At 38.6% G+C, this 25,150-nt stretch overlaps 3 protein-coding genes across 11 annotated transcripts in view; 2 read left to right on the top strand and 1 right to left on the bottom strand.

The window, feature by feature from the left end:
- The first annotated feature begins 35 nt into the window (after positions 1-35).
- On the top strand, positions 36-5,102 carry cntd1 (cyclin N-terminal domain containing 1). Its single transcript, XM_029456272.1, has 7 exons — positions 36-278; positions 2,214-2,289; positions 2,375-2,546; positions 2,949-3,111; positions 3,287-3,431; positions 3,967-4,063; positions 4,274-5,102. The coding sequence occupies exons 1-7, from the start codon at positions 110-112 to the stop codon at positions 4,385-4,387; spliced, it is 936 nt and encodes a 311-aa protein (XP_029312132.1). The 5' UTR covers positions 36-109; the 3' UTR covers positions 4,388-5,102.
- Positions 4,700-9,244, bottom strand: LOC115024556 (E3 ubiquitin-protein ligase MARCH7-like). Of its 7 annotated transcripts, none has more exons than XM_029456269.1 (9): positions 9,126-9,244; positions 8,260-8,324; positions 8,123-8,146; positions 7,651-7,810; positions 6,870-7,503; positions 5,888-6,051; positions 5,603-5,706; positions 5,389-5,508; positions 4,700-4,836 (listed from the first exon to the last, which is right to left on the bottom strand). In XM_029456269.1, exons 2-9 carry the CDS (start codon positions 8,266-8,268, stop codon positions 4,741-4,743), a joined length of 1,311 nt encoding a protein of 436 aa, XP_029312129.1. In that variant the 5' UTR covers positions 8,269-8,324; positions 9,126-9,244; the 3' UTR covers positions 4,700-4,740. The 7 variants fall into 7 exon arrangements, with proteins under 7 accessions (XP_029312129.1, XP_029312126.1, XP_029312125.1 ...); XM_029456266.1 differs by having other exon boundaries at positions 7,651-7,804; positions 8,033-8,146; XM_029456265.1 differs by having other exon boundaries at positions 8,033-8,146.
- tanc2b (tetratricopeptide repeat, ankyrin repeat and coiled-coil containing 2b) overlaps positions 8,773-25,150 on the top strand; it is a 150,074-nt gene continuing 133,696 nt past the window's right edge. The window contains exons 1-3 of one of the 3 annotated variants that reach the window (XM_029456255.1): positions 8,773-8,850; positions 8,958-9,037; positions 10,688-10,790. The gene's annotated coding sequence lies outside the window, so the exon portion shown is untranslated. Of the gene's footprint in view, positions 9,038-10,687; positions 10,791-13,009; positions 13,427-25,150 lie in introns of those variants that run through there. The other 2 variants (XM_029456257.1, XM_029456256.1) reach the window with 2 other exon arrangements.

Here is a 25,150-nt window from a genome sequence, read left to right on the forward strand (position 1 = left end):
TGAAAACCGCGGGAATAGCGCCATCTTCTGGAACATATAAGATAAACGGAGTATGGACTTGGTTGTTTGTAGTTAAATGTAACTTTTGTACGACCGTTAGTGTAGTAAAATGGCAAAACATTTCTTTTGTTCGCCAAGCAAAAGTATACATTTAAAATTTCGAGAAGCCCCCTTTGACCTACTCACAGATTTTCTTGTTAATCTCAACAAAAGAAACAAAAATAACCTCAAGAGTTTATCAAAATGTAGCGGAAACTTCAAAGATAAAAGACTAATCGGTAAGTAAGGATAGTTGGACCGCAGAGAGCTAACGTTGGCAGTTTATCATTCTTTTAATTTTAGCTTGCTGACAAGTAAACATTTTAATGGACGTTATATATTTGTTTGAACATAAAGCGGTAGTTGCTGTTTTACACAGTTGAATTTGGACATTTTTATTTACAACTCTAGTTTGGCCTATTCTAAATGCGTATGAGCCTAACGTCAGACTTACGTTTATAACCGTTATTTTGAGAAATATTTAATTTATTTACCGAAGTAACATTATCTGTCAAATTAAAAATATTCCAGGTAAGTCATCTATTGTATTATGTACAATTTACATGTTATTAGGCCTATATCACACACAGCTGTGACAATTAGTGTGTAGCTAAATAACTTAACTCATCATTGCAGAATGTTAATTGTCCCTCTTAATTAATGACTTTACAGCTGTGTCAACTGTCCTTGGATACATTGGTATATCATCTTCTATGGTCGCTAATATTTAGCCTACAATTACTGGATATAAATGAGGCTTTTATTAATATACTTTTGCCATTATGCAATTATTTCAACTGGGGTGCACTCATTTTGCAATAATGTTAATACATTTGTCAGCAGGTGTGACTGACTAAGCTATACAGGACTATCTCTACCTCACTGTTCCCTGTCATTACACTGAAGTCTTTCATCCACCTGGAATTGTGAGCCCTGTTATTATAGAGGCCAATTCTCAATGCAAACTCCTGCAGGTAGCAGAGACTCCAGACTTTAGCTGCCAGTGAGGAGGAGGAAATGGAAAGCAGTGTTAAAGACTTCTTGTAGTTCACATAACGGCTAAAATACAATCGATTTACTTAAAACCATGGAGGATACTTTTGCTAGAAGTTCTGTTTCTTTAACATGTTTCTCCCGGTGTCAGTACTGGCTTGCTAAAGTATTCTCACAGAATAGCAGGAACTTCCAAATAAATACTTGAGTTTCTTTACAGATTTTAGAAACAGAGTACAGTTGTGCAAAGTGGTGTCTGGTGGGGGGTGTCGAGAACTCTGCATGGTTGTGATTCATAGTTAAATGTCTTAATTTCACGTCTCTCAGTTCTTTTCCCGCAAAAATAAGTTTCAAAAAAGAGAGAATATGATACCATACAACTTTGTTGTCAGTTTACACTGAATTTAGGCTGTTCCATTCAAGAAATGTAAAATCAGAATCAGAAGTTCAAATAAATATCCTTCTCCTACAATAATTCCAGGAATTTTAGTCCTGTCTTTATTGGACCAGCTGGGTTTTATGATATTTTATTTCATCATCTAGAGGAAGATTTGTCTTGATAAGAAATATTTCTAGTTTTTAATTTATAATATGTTCAAATTAGCATCACAGCAAGGCGCTCATAAATGACAGTGAATAACCGATTATATCTGGAGAGAAATGGCTCGTATTACATTTTATTTCACATAACTACATGATATCTAGTGGTGGAACAAGTACTCAGATCATTTACTTAAGTAGCAATAAAACACTCTGTTACAAGTAAAAGTATTCATTATGCATTTTAGAATAATATATCATGATGTGGTAGATTATGCCATAATAATATATCATCATTTAAAGTTGATTTATATTTTTGTATTAATCTGAATCTGCAAAGTAACCAGTAACTAATGTTGCCAAATAAATGTAGTAGTAAAAAGTACAAAATTAGCTTCCAAAATGTAGTGGAGTAGAAGTTAATGTACTTAGTTATTTCCCCCCACTGATGATCCCTCTCTGTTGCTTTATACAGGATTGCCCAAACACATTAACTGCCTTAAAAATGACCTTTCTGCAAATGTATCTGGTATGCTCTGATAAACTCTGTCCCAACATGCTGTGTGTGTGCAAAAAATATTTTTCTGTTTAGTTCTCTGCTTTTGCTAACGTCCTGCCTCCCTCTCTGGTGTGTTACTCAGAATACATTTTCCTGATAACTAAAGAACTAAGACTCGATCCGCTGGCTGGATACCAAGCCATCGAATTACTTCAAAGGTAAGAAGGAGCAGCACAATTGCCTTTCCTGTCCATCCATTATGATATTGGTTTAGCCTTTCATTTGACTAATTATCTCCCCCAGGTTCATGGTCAAGCACCTTACAGATTTGTTGACCACACCCACACCTCCAGGTGCAGCTGCTGATCAACCAGGAAGTTATGAGGATGCTGTGTTTGACAAGCTCAAGGACAAATTCCCCCTCATCGTCTTCACCTGCGTGCAACTTGCAAGCAAACTGTCTTTGCATAGTCATGTAAGTTATGCAATGCCACGGATGAAGATCTTTCAATACCCTGTGATGTAGACACTTCAGATGAATAAGATAACAATTGTAACTAATACATATCACCATGAAACTTATCCAGTTAATTACTTGCATTAAGACGCATTAAGTTTTCTGCAATGTTATGTTTAAATATACAAATTAGGCATTATCTTATTAAATATGTGTTAGTTTGCATACATTTCCAAATAGACAAAGTTAGTAAAATAAACACCTAAATGTCTATTTTGTATTTTTTTCCACTAGTATGAAAGAAGACATGTTAATGGAAGCAAAATAGGCCAAACTCTCAAAATTGACCTGTGCATGAAAAACAATGGTTTTGCCTGTAGCGTCTCACCTTAAAAAAAAAATGTTTCCAATATTTTCTAGATAATCGACAACAATACTGCTGTGCGCTTTCTGCATTCAGTCGGCCACAGTGTTTCCAAGCAGACTGTCCTGGAATCAGAGCTGATGGTCTTAAAAGGTCTAGAATTTAGACTAAATACTACTAACCCACTGACATATGTGGAAATCCTTCTGGAGGTGCTTGGTAAGATATCATATTTAAACACGAAGCAGCTTCTGCAAAGTATAAGGGTGTAACAAAAATAATTCTGTAAAGATAATTCAGTCATCTGTACTGACTTTGAAATGCTGCCCTACATGCTGGTCGGCATAAATGGCAACAAGAACTTACTTTGAAAGAGGTGAATAAACTTTCATAGGACACAATGAATCATCCATCCCTGTGGAGCGCCTGTACCAGCTGTGCCAGCACGTTCTCCAGTTCGTCAGCCTACAGAGGACTGCCATCTACAACTCTTTGTTAGTGACGACCACTCAGTGTGTCAACCCATCCAAACAACAGAGGTATTACATTTATTTTTAAGCCACATTTTCTGATTTTTGGAACAGGTGTTTGCTGTCATGGTCGAGTGGACAAGCTGCTTGACTGGCTGTTGAGTGGACAACGACCAGCTGAGAACTGTCTGTTTTGGTTTCAAATTTAGTCTTGTGTCATCATGTTTAATGACTCGCATCCTCCGCAATGCATATAGAGCTGTTAAATTATGACACCCTAATACTGTTGTGTGGTGTATATAAAGAAGCTGTGACCACAACACTAACTTTCAAGTCGATATGGTGAACTTGTTAGCAAAAACAGTGGCCAAAAAAGTCCAAATATCCACTCTCCTTTTAGCTCTGTTGTGTTTTCCACTAACTAAAGGTGCTGGGCAGGTGGGTTTAAAAGCTTTGCTGTGGCCTAGAACAATATTGTTTGGTGTCAGGTGTTAACTCTCGCTACAGCAACTTCTTTTTCATTACACATAGTCATTTGATCCATTGCTAATATAAAAATATGAATTGTAGCAGCTTTAATACTAAATGAACCCTCTTTAAACAGAGAGAAGTTTGTGACAGTGACTGAAGACTGCATGCTTCTTGGCGTTGGTGTCATTGCTGTGACTACATTCATCCTCTATGTCAGAAAATGGGAACAGGTGACACATTTAAGTTTTTATAAGTATTAAAATGTTAATTGCATTCACAATAGCGTTTGTTTTCAGTGTTTTAAATGTTTAATATTGTGGACATAATGTGCAGCCATATCAAAGCATATCTACCTTATCCAAGTTTAGTTACTGTTAGTGTGTACTGAATCTGTTACTCGGTTGTATGAAGTAGGCTATCTTTCTTCTCATGCATTACAGGTAGTGGGAGAACTGAGCCACATCACAGGAATCTCAACAAGGAGCATCAGCGATTTCGCTCATGTGACATTGATGCACATTGTTAGAACCAGTTCTCCTGCAACATCAACTTGAGTCTTGATAACACTTGTTCACTGACTCCTGTGTAATCCTCTTAGTGTGGTTATGGTTAAGTTTGATTTCTAACATGCACCTGAGGATGGATTAAAACAAAGCATCATCTGTGTACTGAAATACCTAATGTAATGAAATGGTGCCAAAAGAATAAATCAATATAGAGGTCAGTTATTATAGGAATAATTTGAACACTTGATACTTTACTGAATGTAATGGCAATTGTATTAAACAATTACTTAATCATAATATACTGTATATCTCCAACGCTTACATTTCCTGTGCCACATTGATCCACTCACTTAAATTAGATGCATAGTGGTTTATTGTAAGATACAAAAAAAGAAGACTGATCAAGTGTCAGACGACTCTGGTGCGCTTCTCGTCCTCTGTCTGTTTCTTCTGAGTCTCATCCTTATTAGGTAGGGAAGCAGTGACCATATCTGCACCTGAGGACAGAATTAATAACGCCATGTTACCATACATTTCAGTTTCCATTCTATACAAAAATATAATGTCCTTCAGTTCATAGTAGAATATTGAAAAAATGTTTGTATTCAAAGAAATGTTTTATTTGGGGAACACTAATAAATACTATATGTTGTCAAAATCATAAATTCGTTACAATAAATACAAATACACAAGACAGTACAAAACACAAACTCAACAATAGCACATTAAACACACAAAAACAAAACAAGAAAATAAATATATAGGATATAATAAAGCACCATAAAACAAGAAGCACTAGCTCATAAGGTCTGACTTCTAACATACTAATTTATCTAGGTAATCATTTATTTTACTTCACACATCAATATTGATAAATATAAATGTAGTTCTAGTGGTGATCCTTCAACAACAGCCTCTGGTGTCCTGGCTCTACAATGCATACCATGGAACTGCAGCATGCTAATAGTAACTCATTTGTTACACATTATGTGCCATAGTATGTTGAATTTATAGGTAAAACAATCATGATTCAAAGAACGTATAGTTACCCTGGTGAGTGGGCAGGAACGTGTCATCCTCGCTGGTAGAAAAGCTTTCGCGAGCAAAGTCCTGAAGGAAAACCCTCCAGCTATTTCTCGGAGAATTAATAGGAAAGAGACGGCGTCCACCTAAACAAACCATGTGGGGGCAAGACAAAATTGCTCTCATAAAGTACAGTTATAAAGTTGTTTTTTTCCATCGGGTGATTCTGTCTCAGTTTACCTCTTTCTGTTCTTTGTAATACTTGTCCAAGTCAAATGTATTCGGGTCCAGTCTCAGCCTCCACATACAAAGTTCACATCTTCTGACAGTGTAGGGGCCTAATCCTGCAAAGAAGATACAGTATGCTCCAACATATTAACCATGATCACTGAATATCTTAAATAAATGAGTCTTTGGCATTCAACTTCTGTAAGATTATATTTTTCTTAGACAGTGTACAAACATCTAACCGCTTTGCTGATCTCACTGCAAATTCAATGTTTCTCCATTTAGCTTTCTACTCACCAAAATCGATCCTTGACTTGATCCATTTCTTCAGGCAGTCGAGGTGAATGAAGCGCACACTCCCTGAACAGTGACACGGTGATAACAGTGGGTTGGTTGGTGAGCTGTCGCCACTGTGGCAGACCCGACACTGGTCCACCTCATCAGGTAACTCTTCTGATAACCTTCAGAGAGTGCGAGACAACGCAAATTCAAATTCAACAAGATTTTATACCCTAAGCATGTTTGCATATCTGAATCAAGATGAGTACTTTTAATTCCATCTAATTATGATGAATATTTTGAATGATAACTCTGCACAATTAAACACGACTGAATTAGTTGCCAGTAGGTCATAGCTATTCAGTGTATTGTCAAAAAGCCAGTGCCTTGCATGAACTACTTTAAGTTTCAAACTTAAGTTTGTCCCTTATTAAAACATTATTTCCCTAAGCTCAGGAGTGTTGCATTAAGCCTCTTAGATTGTCTCTTTGCCTAATTGTTTAGACTAAGACTTTCACGGTAGTTATTGTCATAATCCAGCACATGTGCACTTCAGTTTGCACGCTTCACTCTTACCATCATCTCTTAACGTTACTTTACAGCAGTATTGTAAGTGTTAGCTAGACAACAAAGAGAATACACAAAGAAAGCCTGGAAACTGGACAGAAGATGAGAATGTTCTCCTTGAAATACATTACACTGTATATTTAAAAAATATGTAAAAATGTAGATTTTGAAGATAGGTTGACGGTCACATCTATACTGTGCATTGTTCATTGTGACCTTTGAGCAATGCATAAGGGAATACTTAAATGCAAACACTTAGAGATCAAAGGAAATCCTTATGGTGATTTTATGCAACATATTTGTTTAATGCAGCCTTAGATGAAGTTTTAAGGACAACCTTGACCTAGGTGGTTTTATGCAACCGGGCACAGACCTTTAGCTCGGTAAATAAATCCTGCAGAAAAAAGTTACTATCTATTCTTCATATGATCACCTTTGTTTGGGTCTGCATGCCATGTCTTTGTTGCTGTGGGCAGCAGTCGCCCCTCCCTGGGCTTCTTGATATCTTTGAAGCTGGATCTCTAAGATATCACCTAACAGCATCATAACATCCACGTACAGATTATCTATCTGACCAGAAGCGGTAGGTGGCAGTCGCCTAATTTGCTCTAGGAGAGAACTGAGACTGTGTCCATCACTAAGAGATGAAAATGTTGATCTGAATGAGTCTAGGGAATGTTGGCTCTGAGAGAGGCCAGAGGAGGCTAAGCTTGACTTATCAGCTGTCCTCTCTCTTGATTCCTGCCAAGAGGCTAATAACTCATCTTCTTCCTCCTCCTCCTCTTCAGATTCACTGGACATTTGATCAAATATGCAAAGATGTGGCACAGGGGTGGTATCTCCCAGGAAGTCGTCAAGAGTCTCCGCACTGGAGGGACGCTCACAGTCTCTGATCTCCTCAATGTTTGTTTTGCTGAAAAGGTGTTTCATCTTGTTATTGCTCCTCAGGATGTCTCGGCTTTGTGTTTGCTCGCTCATCTCCCCATGGGTGGATCCATTTAATCCTCCGTCTTTCACATGCTCCGACTTGTGCTTGTTGTGATAGTGTGAAGGGCGTTCTCTGTTCCCTTTGGAAAAGGAGATGCAAAAAAAAAAAAAAAAAAGCTGTGTCCCAAAAGATATCAAACATATTTCTATGAAAACACAGCAGATATTAAATAAGAGTTAATGAAATAGTATAGGAGCTAATGTATCTAAGATAGTGAGAAACTTACATCTGGATGCCAGGGGGGACTTTGAAGTTATTGCCAGGTCTGCGTTCATGCTTTCGGTTGCACTGGAGATAGCTTGAAGGCAGGACACCGAGCCTTTATTCCACAAGCTCCCTGGCTCAGACGAACCATTTTCCCCAGAGCTGCAGGGGGGCGACTGCAGCTGCAAGCAAAGAAATTTTGGAGAGTAAATCTGTTTTACTTCAGAGTATTACTTCGGTATTGGATGCTGCTATACTGAAACTGTGCTAAAATCAGTGGTGGAAGAAGGACTGAGATAATTTACTTAAGTAAAAGTAGCAATCCTGCTGTGAGTATGTTTCACAGCTGGTGTAACTCCTACATGTGGTGTAAGCTCTTGTTGTGGTGTTGTTTAAGTTGTCACCTTTGAAGCCTTCCTTGCAGGAGACATAGTCTGTGATAGTGTTGAAAGAGGCAGCATGCCAGGAATCTCTCCTTTCACCTCTGTACCTACCTTCTCTCGAGCACACTTTTGATCCTGATTGGGACAGATTGAAAAGAGACAGTGGATGCAAAGGAAGAAGGTTTTCAGTGAAACTATTTAGCAGCTTCCTGCACCTGATGGTCCAAATCTCGTTGTTTCTTTCGCACCCAAAACATATTCAGTGCCAATCAGGTTTTCAGCGCCCTGTCGCTCCCAGTTTTGAGGTACAACTCTGAAACACAAAGTAGTTTACAGTGTCTGGGATGTAATTACAACATAACAGATGGCAGCTGGCTAGTGTAGGAGAACATTTGCAGGCTACGGTGTAAAATTATCCTGGGGAGAGCAAGACTGTGGCAAGGTGTAACACCTGTATCCTGTCAGGTGTATTGACTGTGCCAGGGTAATGTTACAACCACAGACTTATTCACAAGTTAAGGAAACATTTGCTGCACGATGATCGATTTAGTTAGTTTAGTTTAGTTTAGTTACTACAATTAAATTAATCTTTGGTTCCTTACATTAATAGTAATAATAAAATAGAAACCTTTAGGAAACAGCTTTAAATTGTGCATTATATATATATATTTTGTACTGCAATGCCAAAAGGTGCCACAAGGTGGTGCCTCCTTTGTAAAATGAGCTGAGAGGTAAATTGAAAGTTGTGCACACGGTGCCGCTGCCGTTACTTCGACCGAGTTCCACTTAAGTGAGCAGGTGCGGGAAATGCTGTATGTTCTACTGCTAATGAATAAATAGTGAGTATATTGGCGACGTATGGTCGACTTTAAGTACTGTTAATTACTGTAGAATAAAGTAACAGTGTTGAAATCTCCGTTTCGTTGTCTGTCGACTCTCAAACTAGTCGGCTATCCCGGAGTTCATGCTAACTAACGTTAGCCCCATGCTGCTAGCCCTCTCCTCCTACACACCAACCACGTTGCAGTAAGTTTCCCGTACATGTCAGGTGGAGGACATACAGAGAATACACATTATATTTATGTAACATTATTAAACTGCAGTTTTGGCTCACTCTTTAGACGGATCGATGTGAAAGATGAAGGCAGGTACAGGATGAAGTGAAGTTGACCGCTTCACACATCCCCCACCGTTTTTATTCTTTTACAAATGATGCGTGCCCATAGAGACCCGTGCACGTCTTAACTGACGCTCACGCACAGATGTACAGGAAAAGCTAGTTCACGTGTTTTTGGCAAATATATTTTAGTGTTATGAAGTCCTTGGATGTGCCTCTGTCTCTCCCTAGCAACTGTTGTTATGCTTGCAGTATGTTAGGCGAGATTTGGAGTTGTGATTATGCTTTCATTATATATTTAACTATCTTAATTAAACACAAAAAGACACATTTTAATACTTTTATTTTTGTTCACATTTTAAAAACATTGTTTCATATTGTGAAGCATTATGTTCAAAGAATAAAACATTGTACTGCCACGATTCTTTTCCATATAAAGAAACATAATGTCAAAAGACACAGGAAGAACACTCATCAAATAAATAAAGGAAAACAGTAATATTTATAATCAATTAATTACATAATGATTATCATAATAATAATTGCAACTTTTCAACTAAAAACCATGTATCATATATAAAATGTTTAGAACATCAAGGAACAATGGGAATTGGAATTAAATATAACTGAAGGTAATACATAGGAAGACCTGTGTTCATCTCATAAAGGAATCAACGGTCAATTATGGAAATAATTTGACTGTTAATTAAAAAATCTGATATTTTAATACATCTCTCATAATTTCTTCTGTGGGAAAGAACTTTCTGTGGCATTATATTGGAAAAACTGTAGACAAATAAGGGACCACAAACATATATTTTGGGATTGCCCAACAGGCTTAATAAAGGGTTCTGAAAAAGTATTAAAGAAGAAATTAACAAAATTATAGAAGCAGATGACCCCTTAGCTTCATTATATTTGTTAGAGTCTGTACCTACATTTAACCATAAGGATGCAAAACCACCAGCCATAACTCAGTGGTTGCAAAAACTGAAAAAGGTTTACATAATGGAGCAAATGTCTGCAACCGAAGATGCTTTTATACAAAGGTGGACTTGTGTTACACTGTACCTCTGTGTTTAACACATCTGTGGTATTATAATGGGGTACCACCAAAAACACCATTGTTGTGTTAATCTGTTACTGACCTCGCTCTGCTGAAAATGCCGTCCTTTTGTAAACGTCAGTAAACATTTATTTCTTTTCTTTTTTTCTTTTGAGGTCTTTTTTCTGTTGAAAAAAAAAACAAATGAAAAAAAAACAAAACATCCTGAGTTCTCCAATGACGTAAATGCTCCCGAGTCGTAAACATGGGAATCTTTCCCATCTCTACCATCTGTCCCACATTATGTGAAGACGGCATAACTGAAGCCGTTGACCTGCATTATTGGAAGTGTGTGATCCAGTGTTTTTGGAGCTTTAACCAGGTTAATCTCTTTACTAGAGGATTAAAAATCAGTTTTATCGCGACCTCTGCTGCATCTGTTTTTCTCGCAGGCAACCCACCTTATAGAAGTACTGGAGTACTCTTTATATACTGTGCCTCTTCTGTCACACAGGTACACGGATTCCTCTGTGTGAATCTGGCACATGTACTCTGAGGGAAACCATCAGCAGCAGCAGCATACTCCCTAAGTGCTCAATCCCTCTGCTCTACTCCAGGTAATGCACCTTTCATTGATACACACTAGCAGACAGACATCAGAATCTTATTGTTAGATGTAGGATTCAGCCAGATGTCCTTAAATGCTTTTTATTGTGTGGTGTTGGCAAGATAAGTAAGACAATTATTTAAAAAAAGCTTGTGTCTGAATCTCTGCCCCCTCATGACCACATATATAACCAATACAATCACAGACGCTTTGATATTTCAGTGTGATATCAGCAAAACATCTGAGAGTGGTTGAAAAGAGACCAGCATCACACATATCTGTGCCAGAGGAGCCAGAGCTCCAGTAGATTAGCAGAAGATCCGAGGCCAGGCTTCATCGAGTCACTCTCTGGCTCCCTACACCTCTGCTGATCTCCCCGCAGTCTTGTGTTAGGCCCCATTAATCTCACCTCCCCTTGCAGTCTGTTGAAGGCAGAGTAGGCTGCACACACTCACCTTTACTGTGTTCATTCTTAAAATTCAGACATAGGGAAAGTAGAAGGGAAGGCAGAGGTAGTGAAAGCTCTGGCAGGATTTTATTCAAAGCCAGTGGAAGCATTTCCAGAGGTGGGGTTGTGGGGGCTCAACCACTTGGCTATCTGTGACCACCTCGTCCATCACACTCACTGACACACACACACACACACACACACACGCACACACACTATGTCAGGAACCCTGCACCAAAGCCAGTTTCCAGGGCCTCCCTCAGGTATTTCTCATTGGTGTTTGCAGAGAGGGAACCTTTTAAAGTACAACTATGTTCTCTGGAGGGTCTCTCATGTCTGCCAGCTGAAGGATATATTTAGTTATACATTGCTTACATGCTGAGATGTATGATGTTGGCATGTGTTAATCCTGGCAAGTGGTAGCAAAAGATTAACTTCTTTCTTAAAGACTAAAGGTTAATTATAGGGTTTATGCTAGCACAGAGCACTTCTTTAGATATAATAAAAGAAAGGACATCTTCATCCAAAATAATAACTGAAAAATGAGCAGCGAAAATAAAAATACTCATATATTACAATGTATTCATTAAAGTTGCCAAAGACTGGAAAGGGAGTTGACAACTTAGCTTTTCAATTCTTGTTGCCAGTGTATAAATCTACAAACCTTCACACTTAAGAGGACAAAGGTCACAAAAACTGTAGCTCCAGCAGTTTTTATGCACTTTCTTGACAGGGTGTAGGATAAGGTATAGCCTACAAATTAGAGGTAAACATACTCAGCAGTAACTGAAAAAGAAGTGGCTGTAGACCTGTGCAGAAACCTCAAAGTGACCCCAAGTCACTTTATGGAGGCAACTGCAATGAAGGGTTCTACCTCTCTCTCTCTCATATCCGAAGAGTGATGTGAGTTAATCTCGCAAAAGAGAATAAGTAGATTACAGCTAATGCCAGATAAGCACATTATCATTAATTTAGTAATCAGCACTAATGTGGTGGTAAATAAAAAAGGGTATTAAACTATGACTACCATTTATTATAACAACAACAACCACAAATATAATCAATATAAATTGTTCTCAGAACATTTGAACGTTCCCTTTTAAATGACCCTTTCAGCAAACAATGTACATTAGTTTAATTGTGATTTAGGTGAGCTGAGGGCCATTTAACTTGCATGCTACAATAAAGCACCCAGTGCAACATCCCTGATTGTAATTCTGGCTGATAGCCTATAATTTTATTGACTGCTTGGGAAGAGGTCAGGATAATGTCGGACACTCGCCAACCTCTTTACCATCTCTTATTTCAAAATGTCAAATACCACGATCTGCAGGGGAGATGAATTGATGTTTGATTGGCATCGACCTTGTTTCACTTGAATAATTATGAGTGATTTAGGTATTAGTGCCTTATTTCATCATAAATAATGCATTAGGCCCGCCTTCCACCCCCACTGTATGTTTGTTCCTGTGATCGTCTGTTCGCCTGGGATTTCGTCAAGCTAGTCAGAGAAAAACCTGCATATACCGGAAATCAAGCAGTGATGATCACAAAAACGTAAGAAATGAGAATACATTAACTTACGTTATGTTCGTATGCATTTGTTTAAAAGTATATTTGGATTGTGGTTTGCTTTACACTGGATAATGCAAGCGTTGCAACTGTTAAGTGTTTTATTTTGAAAGCGAGTAGCGGAAGTATCATATTTGAAAGATTTAAGTGACTTGACATAGTGATAGGCAGGTCAGCGCTCCATGTTGCGGCGGCGCTGCGTGGCACTGGGCACCGACTGGCTCTGACTGCACCACACGCACATGACTTTAGTTGTGAATGGCCCCGAGACCTGGCTCATTTGGCGGGCTAGAAGTAGCCGTCAGTCTGGGCACTGCTACCTGCTGCAGACCGCGCTTGCACCGCGTACACCCATGGGTGTCGCTCCTGTGATTGCCTTCTGCATTTGGACTGAATGCAGCCACTTTGATCGGTGCAGTTATTTTCAGAGTCACTCGCTCAAGCTATTTCGTACCGATTGGAAACGTGCAGACTTGTCGGGTGATTTGGATTGAGGAGCCGCACGGAGCGCTGCAGTAGACACGGTAGCTACGGGAGCCGCAGCAGCAGCAGCAGCAGCAGCGGAGAAGGCACGGATGTGATGCCAAAAAACTGGCCAGAAAAACAAAGGTTCGAGTCTAGGAAAGGTAATTTGTCTTTATTTTGTACAGCAACTTCTGCTCTTTCTCAGCTGCCCTTATTTGTATTTGGAAGTTTATTTGATTTTACATTTAATACATTGTGAGTGTTATAGGTGTCATGCTCCTGCAGCAGCCAATCTATAACCTATAATGCCTGTCTTGCTGCTGCTCACAGGCAAAGCCCAGCCACCCAGCTAAGTCAATAAACACTCCCAGCAGTGTTTAATGAGAGGGACTTAGCTGGTCCTTTGTATACAATAACAAGCTTTTTTTTGGGACAGCAGCATGCGTGATGTATTTTAAGGATTTTCATATTAGAACTGTACAACACATTGTTTTTGTGTTTTTATGTTTTGTGTTTTTATGTTTTATTGGTATGAGTCATTCATACATACATTTTACAAATAAGGGATGCTACCACATAATTTGCAGATTATTTTAAAACAGGCCTTTCTGCATCTAACAGGGTGAATGGATATTAAGGTTATTAATTTGTACAGAATATATTGCTACGTTGTATGGTGAATATACTGTAGTTTACTGTACATAGGGCATACTTATCATCTATGTATAACCTATATTCAACGCATACAGTCTCAGGGTATAAGGGGGTTGCCCACCCAGACAACAAGCTGTCCATAAAGTGTCGAGGTTTATATGGAAGAAGCTGTTCTTACTTGTTCAATGGCTTCAGGCCAGCACCTACCTCCGCCTATTATCTGACATCTGGTCCTTCTCGACAGGGTCTTATGTAGTAATAGTATGTTTCAACAAAGGCTGTTAATCTGTCTAATGCCTGTTGTTTGGAAGGGGAAAACGTCCCCCCCCCCCCCATGATCACCATTCAACACTTTATATGGTGTAAGTCTGCTTTTGGACGGGGAATGTTACGAGATGTTAAGACCTTGAAACTTGTTTTAGGCTGGTTAGGATGAAACATGGTGCAAATCTGTAAAATGGCAAAACTGTCATTTTTAGGGCATCATTTACACACACACACACACACACTCTTAAATTGCAAGCGATGCCTTTTATGGCATCCAGAGAACTGCTGTGATGAAGCATTTATCAGAAAAGTAGGTCTGTCTGCAGACTGGTAAGACTCTGGTTCCAGTACTCATGGTTTTTGTATGAGGTTGGAGATGACTGTTGTGTCGCTGTACTTTTTTTATTCAAGTTCTTGGTTGTCAGCTCAGCTCGGCTCGGTTCAGATAAAAGACAGTCATCCTCAAAGCGTTCTCTCATCACATCAATAACATGCGCTAGTTTTGCTTCTCTCTTGCTCCTCTACTCCTGACAGACATCTGTGAGTTCACAGTGAAGAGGTTTTCCATTATGAGATCATGATGTTATTCTTTTTTTAGTCGACCATCCCTAAACTTTTTGTCTGTTCAGTGCTTATCTCTCTCTGCTCAGGGGGGCTAGTGACAAGGCCTTGTTTTCCACAGTCCGAGCCAACACAGTCCCTCCTGTCACGCTCACCGGCGGGCCAAAGGTTAAAACAAAATTATTCTACTGCAGCAAATAGGCAAAGGATTTCTCCTCAACTTAAGTTGACAAAAAACATGCTTCAGTTTTACGCTGTAGTTAAGAAATGCACAGGATGAATAAAACATGCCTCAAATCTTTGAATCAAAACTGATACTAAAAGTAGGCACTCTAAACTCTCCATGTCAGTATTGCACCAGATATAATGTAATTAATGGTTGAGGCAAAAATCTTTATCATCAATTATGCAGGCCTAATTGAACATGAAATCTAAGTTTGCGTCTCAGTGGTCAATCACTAATAGAAATGTCCCCCCTATAACGCTAAACCTCTTAATGCCATTAAAAACAGCTTATTGTGATATTTTGCATTTAGTCCATATTGTTGTTTTTGGGTAGATTTAGAAACATCCAGGATATTTCAATGGCTTAACCAAGGTTTATTACTGTAACCATGACGATGAAGCCCCCCTAACTTCAACAAAGTAGTCATTTTAACCCGAAAACCAGGATCTTTCCCCAAGCCTGAAAGTCGTTTTTGCATCATACCTTAACCACAGCGTTGTCAGATCGCAAAACTTGGGGGGGCTAGTGACAAGGTCAACAGTGATTTGTAACGTTTTTGGAGGCACAGACCGATGATTCGATCAGAAAATGCTTTTATGTGTCCTCCCAGAGGCCACATCATTTTCTTTAGTTTGTCGTTCAATTTGGAGGACTTGTTTGTACAGGGAGGAGATCCATTGTAGAATAGTTACCAGTTTCTCCACTGACAATAGTCCAGATAAAACGTAATGTAATGCAGCAACAGGATATTTTTTACATATTTGTTACACCTCTTTTTTTAAACCTTGTTTTAGCATGGCTATCACTCTTTTCACCTAATCCCACTGCTGAAATGTTTAAGCATTCTGCGGGTCACTGAAAGTCTTGGCAATGTAGAAAATGACGGATTTAAATCAGGAGTGGAAGGCAGGCTGAGACAAAGTGGGTACATCAGAAGGGCAAATTACAGCACTTTGTAATAAAGAATAGATTGATATTGCACAATAGGTTAAAGTTTTAACTGTCAAGTTTCACTTTGAAGCGTCACCAGCAGCAGTTTATAGACCGTTTAATACAACTTGTACTAGTAACAAACATATATGACACGGCACCTTGTGTTCTTTGAAGTGGTGGGAGTTAATTAAGAGACTTTTAAAAACCCAAGAGTGTTTGACTTCTCTTACAGATATGAACAAGTCTGTTGTTTAATGAGGTAAAACAGCTCTTTTGGTGTGCATCCATGGCCGAGCCAGACTGGGTGTCGCTTTCTTATCAGCTGTGAAAATGTCTGATAGTTTTCCGTACGCGAAATAAAGGTGTTTGATTCATTTCCCTGAGTGCTGAGGGAAATGGCTCTCTTTTTGGTGTTTTAATCAGGAAAAGCAGTCAAGGAAACTAAGAAAGCCTATTGGAAAAATTGGAGAAAAAAAAAAATGCTTAGCTTTTTAGTTTTGTATGTATGTATGTACTGCAATATGAACAGCATAATCATCAGTTTAGAAATAAATGCAGTGTAAAGGGAATTAAAATTGATATTTTGGTCATAATTTATTTCCTTTCTTGGCCAGTAACTCAATTCCAAGCCCCAAGAGTGGGCAAGGCAGTCATATTAGAAATACAAGGCAAAGGGAACGACAGCAAAAGCGTAATACACAGCATACTAGTAGAAATTAAGCTATCTTAGAGAAACACCAGCATCAGCTTTTAACACGCTGAAAAAATCAGTGGATAAAGATATTTGTGATAGTCTGTGAAACACTCTGAAATTGCCTCATTTGGAAAAGACAACGCTGCACTGAACTCCTGTAATGAGGGATGGATTCTCCATAGGCATGTCCCTCATTTTATTGTGGCCCTTTGATTATGAAATAATGATGCGAAAAAGGCTTTTTTCTTAGCGCCTCATTCTTTCTTGTTAGGGAATGGAACCGGAGGTAAGCCGGACGCTTTCATCTTGGCTTTTCAGCTCCGCTGTCAGAGGAATAATGCTGTGGTTAGCCGCCGCTACCCTTTTGTCTCCTGTAATGCTGGGAGTCACTGACATTCATTCAGTTCTGATGGGTACATTTTGACTGAGTTTCTTACCTACTTGTACCACACCTTTGACTAGATGAAGATGTTGAAGTTTGCATTAGGAATCAGCCCTCTCTTGCTGCAGCCTCAGACAGTTGAGGGTATTATTTGTAACAAATACCACTTCATAAAGCTTTCTGTGGCTTTTGTTATAGCAGAAGAGTTCTTCGACAAAACCACGACAAACATGCGTCAGTATCTTGGAACATGTACTGTTTGTATGTGAGATGTCTGATAAAAGAAAAAGCCCAACCAAGGTATATTTGAGGAAAGGGGCTGGTGAAACCTTTTTGTATTTTTGTGCATATTGTTGCTTGTTTCTCTTCAAAGAAGTTGGATACACCTGTAAAAAAAAAAAGAATCCAGCAGCTCAACCAAAAATACAGCGGAGGATCAAAGTGCTTCATGGTTTTCGTTTGCTACATACAAGGGAAGGGAGGCTATTATTATGATATGTAGGCCTAGTTGCAGTTTCATAACAATAAATGGGAGCACTGCATCAATAAATTATAACTTGAGGTTTTGGATTCTTTTACTTAATATTTTAAGTCTGCCTGCTTTTCACAGCATGTGTTCAGCTGCCATGAGTCGTTGCTTACAGATCATAGTGGTAGTTCACACGGCAATATGTCCCCGAAGAGAATGTGTGTAACCAGATCTGTTGTTTAAAATCAGAAGGGCTGTAGAGAATAGTCTGATATCCATACCGTCATCCGCTGTTTTCTTTACCATGCTTCTCCATTAAAGACTACATCTGATTTAAAGCATCCAGAAACCTCCTAATTTGTAGCCCTGTCACAATAACTGCCTTTTTTGGACAATATATTGTCCCAAAAATCAACGACAATGATATTCTTATCATTTTATGGCACTAATACAATAACAATATAATAGCACAATAATGCGAGTATACCCTTTTTTTAAAAGAGCAATGCACTTTTAATTTAAAAAAGAATATTTAGACATTGGAATTGAAATATGGAAAAAAATATGAAAATATCCTACATAAATAAAATAAAACCACACAATCAAAACAATAAGTCTCGGAACAAAATTGCTCAATGTCTGCGCAATACCCAAGTCTTATAATGGTAGAGAGTTAGTTATAATGTTGGTGACATTATTATGTAACAATATCCAACAAAAACGCATGTAAACACAACAACCAATATGGAGGTCATGGCCATATATCATACAATAAGTAGATCACGTAATTATTATCATGACAGGCCTACTGATTTGACATAAAATAATGCACAAATAACCTTATGTATAGGTCACAGTCCGCTGTGCCGTGTGTGAAACATCTACCTGTGGAAACATCAGAATTAATAAGACTAATACTTCTACTGCTAATATTCAGAATCAGAATTGAGTTGCTGGAATACTGTGTTCTTTGTCTGCACTGTGAGCAATAAGTAACACTTTAATATCAGTGGAAAGTGAGTACAGCTGATGGCTCAAGTGGCCTTTGAATGCCCTGCAGAAGAAATAGAATTGGTATTCAGAAAAAATGATCTTTTTAAAAGGCTAATAAGACCTTAAAGATGCTGACATGTACCAACATGTTCAAACTGATCTATTTGTGTGAAAAAAGCCGGTGCCTAGAACCCTGTTTTTGCTGAGCCTAGGAAGTCATGTCTACGTATCCCCCTTAGTTTGCACTGATATATTTCATATTGGCAGTTACTGCTGTGACTGGAGTCTTTGGCCTTACTGCTGCATTGCAGCTTTAATGAAATCAAGTTAATCACTTCCCTCTGGACAAGGAGAAGTGTTACAGGCATTCTTGTATGTGTGCTTACTCTTAAATTACATGGCATTACCTGCTTCTGCCAAGATGGCGAGGCTGATAGATAACGAAGATTGGCTGTATCCAGTCAGTCTGCCACTCAAACTTTCCTCCTGGGAGCTGGAGATCCCTGTTAGCCTGTTAGCTTGTTAGGCAGCTGCTTGAGCCGGCCTCAGCTGCTGATGGTAGAAGAATGGCAGAGTATTCATCAGGCTTGAAAGCGGTGTCTCATAGCTGGAACAGCAGCATTGGTAGTAAGTGTTGTTTGGAGCAACCAGTGGCCTTTGTTAACCCCCCTTTCGATTTCTATGTGCATAATTTTACACCCACCAGGTAGATTCTCCATGTGTCTCCTTCTGTGCACTCTAGGGACATCACCATACTAGAAATTTTGTAGTAGATAGCAATACGACTATAATTCCACGAGTCTCGATACCACGGTAAAAATCAACACAATAAATCCCATGTACTTCAACATGCACTCCTTTAATACGCTTGCAAACTGGTTTTGTTAGGAAGTTAAACATTCCCTCTATACTATCTATTTTATATTGTCGTGAAAACACCTCCTTCAAAGAATAAATATTTTCTCTGTTTTTATATCATTTAAACTGAATATATTTGTGTCTTGGACTGACACAAAACAAGACCTTTAAATATATCACCTTGGGCTTTGAGAAACTATTTTCTGACATTTTATAGAACCAAATGAACAATCGGCAGATTAATCGATAATGAAAATAATCATTAATTGCATTCCTTCTCACAGCATCTGGTGTCACTATTAGCAGATTACAAAGGATTTAGCATCCGTCTTAACAACCGTGCATTTTAACTGCATGCTCTAATAGGTTCAGCACAATACAAATAGTGTTACCACCAGGCCATATACCTAATGCTCTTGCATTGACACTGCTGCTGCCAATGCTTTTTAAATGTGATCTGTGGGCCGGCGCGAAGTTGTCAATGAAACACTAGCGCTCTGTCATGTCTAAATAGCTCCACTGTTCCTCTGTGTGTGGTGCACAGTTAGCAGTGGGAGATGGGCCCCCGCTCTGTGATGTGAAGTGCCCTTAATGGGTTAACTCTATTATAATTTGCCAGACATTTCTGTGTCTGTAGAACATAGTGGACACGTTGTTGTTAATACAGATGCTTCCATTGGCTTTGTGTGCTAAAACAGGGTGTGACTAGAAGTGTGGGAGAAAAGGATTTTATGAAGAGTAGCATTGTTTTGAGTGTTGGCCAACACTGTTTTCAATGATACCCTTTGTATTAAGGAACTAAAAAAGAAACTGGAAAATAATACCAGTCCAACAGCTGAAGAGGACATAGATCCAATCTTAACCCTCCAGGTGGTAGCTTGGTATACTCTTTTGTCAACCACTGTTTCCAAGGAGAATGAACTTTTGATCTCAAAATGTGTGGAGGGAGCGAAAAGCCAATGAAAGGCCAGTTCAGCGTGGTCAGGCAGAGCAAGCTTTACCACAATTGTTGTAATTATTCACAGTTGTGTTGACAAACTCTGTGAGTTGATGACATTAGTTTCTTATTGGTTGTCAGTAGATTATTCTCAGGTTCTTCAAAAATAATCAACCTGTTTTAATAATTGTTCATGTATTTTTTTTATGCAAAACATGGCAGAAAATGCTGCTCACAAAGATTTCCTAATTTTCTCTGATTTTATATCACATTAAAGTGAATTTGAGTTTTGGACTTTCAAAACAAGACATTTAAAGACATTTTTGACAATTTATGGATTAACAATATTTATTTTCTTCCTTAAAGAGCACCTTAATGTTCCCTTGATTAACTACATGTTAAACTGAGAGCACGTTAGCTCTGCTTTCTTTTTGTATTTAATGTTTTTCTCTAATTCATATCATTTATGAACTGAATCCCTTTTTTTAAAAACTGGCTTTATTTCCTTTCCATGAATATTTGTCTATATTTTGTGACATTTTATATAATAATCCACTATATTACTTTTTTTTTACTATCACTAGTTACAGCCATTCTTGATAATGATGAAATCTAGCACTATGCAGGGTTTGATAATTACAAAATGCCCATTTGTCAGCTTTTGTAGAATTCGACAAATAAAATAATGACAAAAATGAGAGATTGTTGATTTTCTTGTTGTGTAGTTTTAGCTGCTTAAGCGTTGATCCACAAACCAAGAAGCCTAAAAACGAGTAAAACTAAATAAATACATAAAATAATATGCACTGACTGCTTTACTAAACACACTGAATACAGAGCCCACAAGCAGCACATTCTGATTAAATAAATCAAAGCTAAGTGAAGCTGCTCTTGTGCTACACACTCAGTCAGTCTGGAGCCCTGTAATGCGACGTGGCACAGCATCACTGCAGGCTATTTTTGAGAACTATTGTATTTTACTCCGGCCAAGATGGTTTTACTCGAGCCACGCACACTTGAACATTTCAAAAAAGCTTTACTCAGTTTTCTCGTTTCAACCAAATGTCCGATTACTGACCACGATGCTTGCAGCTGCATGGGTTGTCCTTTGCAAACTAACCACTCTAGCTCTACTGTGGGATCTACAGTACTGTGGTGGTACTTAGAGCAATGTAAGTATAATGCACTTTTAAAGATCATGTATTTCTTTGTAAATGTATTATAGGAGAATATTCTAGACTTGATGATCAAGTCCACACACGGCACCAGGGCTCATTTCAGCGAGTGGCTCGTTTTTAAGGTAGAGGAGTGGTCTACTGCTTAGCCTCTAGTTACCAATATGTGTCCTTGTTGAGGCATGAGAGTTCATTGTGTTAGCAGTCAGAACATCGAGTCCCCTCTGAGTCGGTCTAAAAATACTCCATACCACCTCTGCTCCAAACTGGACACCAAGGGGCAAGAATAAAGAGGAGCTGCACAAGACTAGACTGAGTATACATGTAAACATGCAGCACTGAGCAGAGTTAAAGGCATTTCCCTGCAATAAACTCTGCAAGAGGGAAAATATAAAGAACTAAATATGCTAGGGATGCACCTGCTGTGTAAACAATGCAACTTGTGTTATCTTTTGTATAAAACTGCAAAAGCCAACTCAACTTGTCTATCAAATATATTCTGTTTACAAGGATGAAGGCAACCTTTGAGCCAGTGGCGGTCGATAACACAAATTTATTTTCAATTCATGTGTTGATAGTTAGTTACATCATTACGTTTGTTTTTCAGACAGAGGCAAGTCTTTAATCCGGAATATGATGGGGTCTTTACTCGGCAGTCCATCCAACAAAACCGCAGCACTGTTGACGAAAGCTTCCTATTATGCATTCTTCGTCTGTGAACAGGTTCTCATGTTTAGCAATACACTCCAAGTTTTATAGCTGCAATCTGTAGCCTGAGGTATTGTGGCTTCCAAAATATAGTGGAGTAGAAGTATAATATAGCCTAAAATGGAAATACTCAAGGTACTTTACTTGAGTAAATGTATCACTGGTTAATGAATTATGTTCTTATGAAGATCCAAGAACTTTCTCCCTCTGCCTCTTTACCTCCCATGGCCACATGTTTTAAAAAACATTTTAATATTTTTAATGAATGTGTTTTTCAGGAGCACAAGGTTTAAAGGAAGCTTGTGTGATACAGAGAGCGCCAGCCTTGCCTCTAGGTCATGGTCAGCCAGTTTCACAGTGGGCGACAGGAAGCCAGAGGGACTGCCATCTCTAAATGTCTAATGAGCCTCTAATTGATATCCAGCTGAAAACCCCACGGAGTGTTAATGCCACTTCCAAGGAAGCTATATTATGTTCCCTCTTCATCTAGCCAAGAAGACATAGGAGGCCCTGAAACATACATTTTTAACATGGAGTGACAGAGGTAATTGGACGTAATGACATAGTGGTTGGTTAGGGAAATTGTCAGTGTGTGGCAGATAACACGCATTCATTTATACATACTAAGTACTTTACTTCCGCCTGGGAGGTTATGTTTTCAGCTTGGTTTGTCTGTCTGTCAGCATGATTACGGAAGAACTACTGGCCCGATTTTTCATAAAGTCAAGCAAGAACCCATTTCATTTTGGAGTGGATCCAAATCACAGGTCCGATACACAAATTATGTTTCACTTTTTCGTTAACATTGTCAAATAGGACATTTGTGCTGCATGCACCTGGTTTTCTGAATAATTGGACAAATGTGTTTCCATCTGGGTAAATGTGTGGATTTGACATTATGCATTAAAGCTCATGAACACACCCAAGGTCGGCAGAAAGACTTCCCAATTCGGGAAATGGGACCATCCAAGGAGCATTTGAAAGCACCATTGGCCTTGGCAGGGGGTCTGCGCTCTCCGAGTGCCATTCTAGTTACTTTTGTTTTTATTTTTGATGTAAAAGCAGGAGATAATCAACCATGCTCTTTTATTAAATATCTTCTTCTTTCGCTCAGACACTTTTTCTACCTGCTGTATCTCTGGAACCTACACATGGAGAGAAAAGAGAGAAACACGTTTCACTTGAGGCTTCACTACCATGTTAGCTGCAGTATTAGGGCTGAGTAGCGTTCCCACTCTTGTATGAGATGTAACTGCTGTAATGAGATGATTTTTAAGAAAGGGGCTAATCTTAGGGAATGCTATAAACCAGCTCCCTAACCATATATCCCATTCTCCACGCTTTGAAGGCTCCAGCCCCTCTGCCAGAACAGCTTTCAGACTGTATTTGCCTAAATGTTTCATTCATCTTGATCAAGACTGAATAAGATCAAACTAGTGCTGAAAATAGCAGTGGCTGTAGAGCAACTGCCGACTGTTTAATGCTTTTGTTGAGTGTAGACCAGCAGATGGCAAGTGTTTGTTAAGAAGGTTAGTATTGTATACAGTTGATCTTTGTTAGTTCAGTGTGCTTGTATAATTGCTTGACGTGATGCCATTTAAACCTGTACATGCCACTTAAAGCTCAGACAACTACAAGGCTGCTGCTCAGATGCTCTGCTTCTATTTCTTATTTCTTAGGTTGTAAAGGAAGTATAGGTGTTGGAGGTGGTTGGGTTGTGTTTGTATGGTACGGAGAGTTTTTCAGCCTCTTTCTGATTGCTCCCCACACGGCAACATTAGCAACATGTTTTAATGAGCCATGGTCTCAGCACAAGAGGCAGCATTTCTCATTTTGGGCCCAGGATGAAAGGGCACCTGTGCTTAAAAGATGCTGAGGCAGGTGAAAAACACACATATTTGTTTGGGGCTAAAGGCCAGACTGTCGCATTGGAAATTGCGTTGTGGTCATGGAAGAGTAATGGGACAAGCAGCTCAACAGTACTTACACGTCTAATTTAGGGGAATCGTCTTATGTCCGCTGATGAGTAGATCTCTGTTAGAAGTTTGAGCTAATCGACTATTGGGCTGTGCCACCTCTGCTAGACTAATTTCCAATATGCTGAATGTAAACCGTAAGCAAGTACTAAGCAAATAGAAAATATGAATTAAGTGAAATATGAATTAAGTAAAAATAAATGAACGACAGAAAGATCTTGTAGTTTATTCAGAATTTTACAGAAAGCCAATGGAGGGATGCAATAAGAGGGGTAATGTGCGACCGACGGCTAGTTCTAGCTAATAGCCTGGCAGCTGCATTTTGAACCGCAAATGATTATGGGCAGCTTGATTGAGGCAGGTGTTGAGGGAATTATAATAATCTAGACATGAACAAAGTGTGAATCAATAGTTTTAGATCTTTAGAAGACGAGATGATGATGATGATAAGTTACATCTGATTTTTGCGATATTACTTAGTTGAAGAATACAGGACTGGACAAGCTTAGTAACATGAGAGTCAAAAGCTATATTGTGGACAAAATAGATAGCAAGACTCTTAGTGGTAGATTCAATATTTGAGTGAAATGGACAAATAAACTGAACTGTCAAGTAAGGTTGATTATTTACAGTGTTTGCTAATGAGCACAGGGACGAAGGAGAATCCCATAAAAACTACATCAGCAGTTATCAGTTTTTTTTGTAATCATGTAAAAAAGTTTTCGGAAGGAATCCATTGAATGTGATTATTTAAGATTTGAGATTAGATTTAACTTTATTGTCATAACAGTTTACAAAATGCAGTTAAGCATCTAACCAGAAGCGCAAAAAGCAAACTAATGTACAAAGTCATAGAATAAATATAGGATGTAGAATAAGTAGTAAGGGGTAGATTATGAATACGCTAAGATATATACAGTATGAAAAAATGTATGAGTATAATAACGGCGATAGTGAGATAATGTATAAAGAGTGATGAAACATATCTGGGGCACAATAATTTGCAGTTCTCAAAGTTTATCAGTAACAGTCAATTGAGCCACTATAGTGCT

This window comes from Cottoperca gobio, chromosome 19 (assembly GCF_900634415.1).
Source record: "Cottoperca gobio chromosome 19, fCotGob3.1, whole genome shotgun sequence".
Taxonomy (NCBI): Eukaryota; Metazoa; Chordata; class Actinopteri; order Perciformes; family Bovichtidae; genus Cottoperca; species Cottoperca gobio.

Excerpts from the sequence above, each read along its gene's own strand:
- cntd1 (XM_029456272.1), top strand. The coding sequence starts at position 110 with ATGGCAAAACATTTCTTTTGTTCGCCAAGCAAAAGTATACATTTAAAA. Across the intron at positions 3,112-3,286 it reads AATCCTTCTGGAGGTGCTTG|GACACAATGAATCATCCATC; the intron begins GTAAGATATCAT and ends AAACTTTCATAG. Across the intron at positions 4,064-4,273 it reads ATGTCAGAAAATGGGAACAG|GTAGTGGGAGAACTGAGCCA; the intron begins GTGACACATTTA and ends CATGCATTACAG.
- LOC115024556 (XM_029456263.1), bottom strand. The coding sequence starts at position 8,268 with ATGTTTTGGGTGCGAAAGAAACAACGAGATTTGGACCATCAG. Across the intron at positions 7,504-7,650 it reads GTCCCCCCTGGCATCCAGAT|GGAACAGAGAACGCCCTTCA; the intron begins GTAAGTTTCTCA and ends CCTTTTCCAAAG. Across the intron at positions 5,509-5,602 it reads ATTACAAAGAACAGAAAGAG|GTGGACGCCGTCTCTTTCCT; the intron begins GTAAACTGAGAC and ends TGGTTTGTTTAG.